This window comes from Mus pahari, chromosome X (genome assembly GCF_900095145.1).
Source record: "Mus pahari chromosome X, PAHARI_EIJ_v1.1, whole genome shotgun sequence".
In the NCBI taxonomy this organism is placed as follows: domain Eukaryota; kingdom Metazoa; phylum Chordata; class Mammalia; order Rodentia; family Muridae; genus Mus; species Mus pahari.
This window is the reverse complement of record NC_034613.1, coordinates 147,842,840-147,848,839: the sequence shown is the minus strand read 5'-3', so window position 1 is coordinate 147,848,839 and position 6,000 is coordinate 147,842,840. Positions and strand designations below refer to the sequence as shown.

General features: G+C 39.0%; 1 protein-coding gene across 5 annotated transcripts in view; it reads right to left on the bottom strand.

The window, feature by feature from the left end:
* The window catches only part of Mid1 (midline 1), a 343,526-nt gene that overhangs the window by 16,421 nt on the left and 321,105 nt on the right, over positions 1–6,000 (bottom strand). For all 5 annotated transcript variants that reach the window (XM_029534269.1, XM_021187318.2, XM_021187317.2 and 2 more), the window contains exon 8: positions 3,113–3,274. In XM_029534269.1, coding sequence (XP_029390129.1) covers positions 3,113–3,274 — 162 coding nt within the window. The remainder of the gene's footprint in view (positions 1–3,112; positions 3,275–6,000) is intronic.

Below are 6,000 nucleotides of genomic sequence, written 5' to 3'. Positions count from 1 at the left end.
GGCTTTGGCTTCAACGAAGACAAATTGGCTTGAGAAGGAAATTCATTGTATCACTAAAGAACTTAAGTCATCAGATCATTCGTAAAGGACATGACCTTATCCTGGCTACTGTGCTTTAGCTTGGATAACTCTCATAAAATTTTTTGGATATATTCCCCAGCTGAAAGTCTTTTTTTTATTTTAATCCATATTCCACATCACAGTGCAACAACGCTTTATGTTTCACAAATCTTCACCTAGCCTCTACCATATAAACCTGTCAACTTATCTTCCCATAAAACCAACTGCCTCATGACTCCTAATGGGTTTACCATCTGGTTTTGTTTGTTTTTATTTTGGGAACCATGGATTCACACATTCTAGCCAATCACTCTACTGCTGAGTTATATCCTGAGCTGTATCTGACAGACTGGTCTTGAACTCACACTGTAGACTAAGCTGGACTTGAATTTAGAATTTGCCTGTAGGTAGGTAGAACAAGCTTGTCTAATTTTTATTTTTTAAAATGTGTGTATGTATGTATGTATGTATACACACACACACACACACACACACACACACACTCATGCATATGTTCATGCGTGTATATTGGTGGGCTTTGTTCTACAACACAGTCTAAGATGGACTGGAACTTGGGATCCTGCTTAACTAGCCTAAGTGCTGGGATTAGAGATGTGCATCAGTGTGCCTAGCTTTACTGTATAGTTTTATCTTTAACTTCTTGGAATGGTTATCCTCTCAATTTCTTATTTTTTCATTCTGATTACTTTTTTGTTCCATAGACATAATCTGCTTTTCTTTGGGCCTTTATACATGCTGTTCCCTTGTGGAATACTCCCTTTTCTTCACAACCCCTAAATCTTTTTTTTAACTTTTCTTTTCTTTTTGGGGGGGTTGTTTTGTTTTCTTTTATTTTCTTTTCTTTTCTTTTTCCTTTTCTTTATTAGATATTTTCTTTATTTACATTTCAAATGCTATCCCAAAAGTTCTCTATACCCTCCCCCACCCCTGCTCCCCTACCCACCCACTCCCACTTCTTGGCCCTGGCATTCCCCTGTGCTGGGTCATATAAAGTTTGCAAGACCAAGGGGCCTCTCTTCCCAATGACACCCCCTAAATCTTATCTCACCCTGAAAAGCCACCATGGCTATGAAGGGTTATGTTTTTTGAATATCCAACACTTTCATGGGTTACTGCCATTACAAACTTCAGAAATGTAGTAAGAACTATGGCTTAGTACTCTGTCTTCTTCAAAAGTCTACAATTCCTTGAGAGAAGAACATCTGAAGGAGTTGAATGATGTCACAGTATCCTCAACCCACTGCATAGCATCTAAAATTTACTAGGAACGCCAATATTTTTTGAAAGACCAACGGCATGCTTAAGTATAAATAAAAAGCTGTTGAGATGAGTGTGCCTGCATTCATCTTCATGTGCTGTATGGTTTTAACAAAGCATGGCATAATATTATAATTATGTTCTCAAAATTGTTTCAAATTTTTCTTTATGGCAGCTTCTAAATGTGGCTATGTATTTTCATTTTAAAAGTGAAGAAACAAAAACTTCTTTTAAAAAAATGATAAAAAGGTGAGAGGAAGACCACTAAATGTGATATGCGTTCTTACCTAGATCCTTGACAGGAACTGAATATTAGAGATAATACTGTAAAAATCTAAATAAAGCCAGGGCTTAGGCAAGAGGAATTATACCAATGCTAGCTTGTTAGCTGTGACAAATGTGTCAAGGTTATATAAGATGTTGATACTAAGGGAAGCTGAGTAAAGGGTATACAGGCATCTCTGTAGTTTTCTGGGAATCTAAAATCATCACAAAATAAAGTGCTTTAAGAAAAAAATATATATATTTAAGCTTAAAGCAACATAGATATCATATGGCAGGATCTCAGCTTTCTCGTGCTTAATCCAGTGCTCTTCTTCTACCCTCTGTTTGTCCTTAAGTTAACACATGTGTTACTATGCCCTGGGAAACAAGGATATGGTTAAGGGGGAGCTTCTTTTGAAAACTCATCAATTGCTTCTGTTGATCAGAAAGCCCACGACTGGCACCATACTTATATAGCATAATATTTCTAGATCAAAAGATGTAAAGAAAGATGAGAGGATAAAACAAAACACATGTAGACAGAGACAGCGACAGCAAAACGAAAATGACAGAATCATAAAGCACAATCTTAGGTTACATTACCTCTGAAACCTGTGACATCACATAGGCGACAGTGCAACCTACATACCTGTTGCCAAGACAATGGCTACCATATTCCCAGAATCCATTGGGCTCACCTCCCATCTTTACCTGTGTTACGTCATCACCCATGTCATCACCCATATATAAAGAAAGGCCCCCCGATCTCTCGATCTCTCTTTCTCTTTCCTCCTTCTTTTTCCGCTGCCACCTTGACCCTCTCTCTCCCAATAAACCTCTTACATGTGGAACTGCTTTGGCCTGGTGTGCTATGTTTAGACGCAAGCTGCTATTCTAACACATTATACATCATTCTTTGTGATGGGAACTGTTCTGTATACCATAGATGTTTGCTATGCCTGACTCCTGCTCAATTCATACCAGCAGCACCATCCTCCATTGTGATAAACCAGAAAGATGTCTACAGAAATTATTAAATCCTACATGGGCTAGTGTTGTGGTAGAAAAGATTGATTTGTCCACTGATTGAGAATTACAGACCCAGACTTATATTTTGATCACAATAAAGAATTTCTGAAGATAGAGTTATGAACTTGTTTTCTGCTCTAGAAAAAAAATCTGTCTACCATTTACAGAGGCTTGCTCTGTGTCAAGGTTTATAAGCACCTGCTCTATTTCTCACAAGAACTTCTCCAAGATTGTTTTCTCAAGAAATAAGAGCAATGGTATGCAGAGAAGTCAATGGCCACACAGCCTAGAAGAAAGAATCAAATTTGGAACCTAGATGTAGCTGGTGGGAACCTCAGTATTTCACATTGGTTCTTTGTTTACTTTTCTGAGGCTGTCAGTAAGGCCCAAGACAGAAAACAAAAGAAAGGTGGGGAGTAACATTAGCCCCCAAAGGCAAGCAAATGTAAGATGGCGGCTTAGCTGAATTCACAGCACTTACTGTTTGTCTTCAGCTTCCCAGGCTCACTGCTACGGCTGCCTGCCTGGTTGATGGCCTTGACCATGAAGATATACTTGGTGCCACTTTGTAGGCCATGCACAGTGTAGTGGTTCTGCTTGATGTTGGGCACAATCATCCAGCTATCCGCCGAGTTACATAGACCTGCAAAGCCAATAAGACAGGTGCAATCATAGGCAATGTTTGCAGAATTTTAGATTATTTGAATATTAAACATTGGAAAATGGAGAGCTTTCTCACTTTTTATGTGGGATACTCAATAAAATAGTGTTCAGTGTGCTATCTATATGGAAAGCTCACTTTGTATTTTATAACTTCCCCTTGAGTGTTCCACTGGAACAAGCCACTGAAAATGTTTATATTTAAAACTCTGGTCTGTGTGAACAGGTACCGCAAAGGTGTGTCTTTTTCTGGCATCTTATGCTCTAAATATGCACATGCTGTCTTATTAAGGGTTAAGAGGTAGAAACAAAGGTGATCACTGATTGATCCCACTCTATCTTACCCTCTCCTGAATGAAACTGGTCATTCAAGCTTGTTTCTCATGAACTAGGAAACTCACAGGTGGTGGGGATATGTGATGCATGTACTGACTAAACACTAGCTTCATCAATACAGACACAGTTGATTGTGTTTTGATTCCTATATCTCTCTGATCATACCCAAGCCAAAGTAGTTTTGCAGCTGCTTCCTCTAAAAAGGAAGGATATGTTGTCTTGCCATGTGGATTTGGCTTTGGTCATATGACTTGTTGAGTGAAAGGTTGAGCACAAATGACAATGTACTTGTCCTGAGAGTAGGTTTGAGGATTTCTGATGGTCCCTTGCATCTCTGTTATTACCAGGGAAGAATCATTTTGGGGACAGTATTTTTTTTTCAACAAAGGAGATGTGGAAGGAAGGTATTCTGATTCATTTTATGTCAACTTGACACGAACTAGAGCCATTTTGGAAGAGGACATATTAATTGAGAAAAATGCCCCAATTAGATTGGACTATGGAAAAGTCTCTGGGGGCAGTTTTTGACTGGTGGGAGAGGCCAGTTCATTGTGGGTGGTGGTCCTGGGTGACACAAGCAGGATGAGCAGGCCAATAGAGTTGCACTCCTGCATGGCTTTTGTATCAGTTCCTGTCTTCTTCAGGTTCCCGCCCCACTGAAGTTCCTGCCCTGACTTTCCTCAATGAACAGTAATGTGGAAGTATAAGTGAAATTAAATGCTTTCCTCTCCAAGTTGCTTTTTGCAATGGTGTTTCATTGAAGCAGTAGTTACTTTAACTAAGACAACAGCCTTATCATTAGGTCAATGTAGCAGCAAAACCAGCACAGATCACTCAATTCCATCCAATGTCTAATAAAAGAGGCATAAAAATGACCACCAAGGTGGTCTATGATCCTGTAGTAATGTGCATTCAGAAGACTGGGGCAGCAGTACTTATGGGCAGTTTGCAGCCCAGTGTGGACCCTGGGAAAGTATCCATAAGATTTTTGACCAGCTGCATCCCTGTGATCACTGGTCCAGAGTGGAGTAGGGTTGTTCTTCTGGCTGTAGTTTGCAGGATGTGGGCTGACGATTTATGAGGCTTGGAAGAACATGTAGGAAAAGGGAAACCCATTTTGTTTTGCAGCTGACTGATGCTAGAAACTTCTTTTTGGTATAAATCCCAACTTTCCTCTCTCCACTCATCAATCTCCACTCCAATAGAACGTTTTCCCATTTCCCTGGTGACTAGGCTGTCATGAAGTTTCCTTTCTCAGTACTAGTCTCTGGGAAAGTGCCAGACCCCTTTACTTCCTGAGGTGCTCCAAACTCAACTCCCCCTCTTTCCTTTTTGGTTCATTTGCAAGTCAAAGGGTAGATCCTTTGATCTTGAGGCAGCTTATACCTCACCCAAGTCTCAAGAAACAGTTCCTTATTTTTGTGGTCTTACATCCCTGAGAATCTAATGAAATCTTTCTGTGAGAGATATTCACAGTGCACATCTACACCAAGCCAAAAATATTTATATAGCATTGCATGATAGTCATAGGCTCCCTGAAGTCCATCTTTGGATTACACTAAATGCTTCCTCCAACTAATAGCTGAAAAATTACACCTTGAATTATGACAGATGAGAAGAAAATTTTAAAACTTTTGAAAATTTGTTTACATTCTTTGTATCTTTTTTGGTGTATGTTCACATGTATGTTGTGTGCATGTGATTGCATGTGGATTTGCAGGCCAGAAGTTAATATCAAGTTCCTTCCCTGATTATTCTCTAGTTTATTTACAGAGACAAGATTTCTCCTTGAACCTTGAATTCACCAATTCTGGATAGTTTGACCAGCCAGTTTATTCTTGGGATTCTCTTTCTGTGTCCTGAATGGTGGGATTACAGGTGGCAACATGCCTTCTTGGTTTTATACATGGGTTCTGAAAATCTAAACACTGGTCTTCATACTTGAACAGTAAGCTCTTTATTCACTGAACCATCACCCAGCCCCACAGGCTCTGGATCTTGAGAAAATAGTATTCTCATGTTCCCCTTTGAGTCATTTGTTCTCATGAATTTTCTCATTTATTTCTACCTGTGAACACTTTTTTTAAAATCACAGGAGCTTCAGACTTGAAACGTTAGCATGAAGCAAAGAAATAACTTGAAACTCATAGAACAATTTGAATGTGTGAAACTATACATTTAATACTAAATAAAATAACTAAAGACAGTATCTATGCCTCTTCTAATTGTTTGAAACTCTGCAGTTTTTGGTTTTTTTTGTTGTTGTTTGTTTTTTTTTCTCCCAAATAGCCATTGAGTAAGAAGAAAACATCCTGAGTCACCAAACTGAGTTTCTCATATTAGGACAGAGTTACACCCAATTGAGTTGTTGGC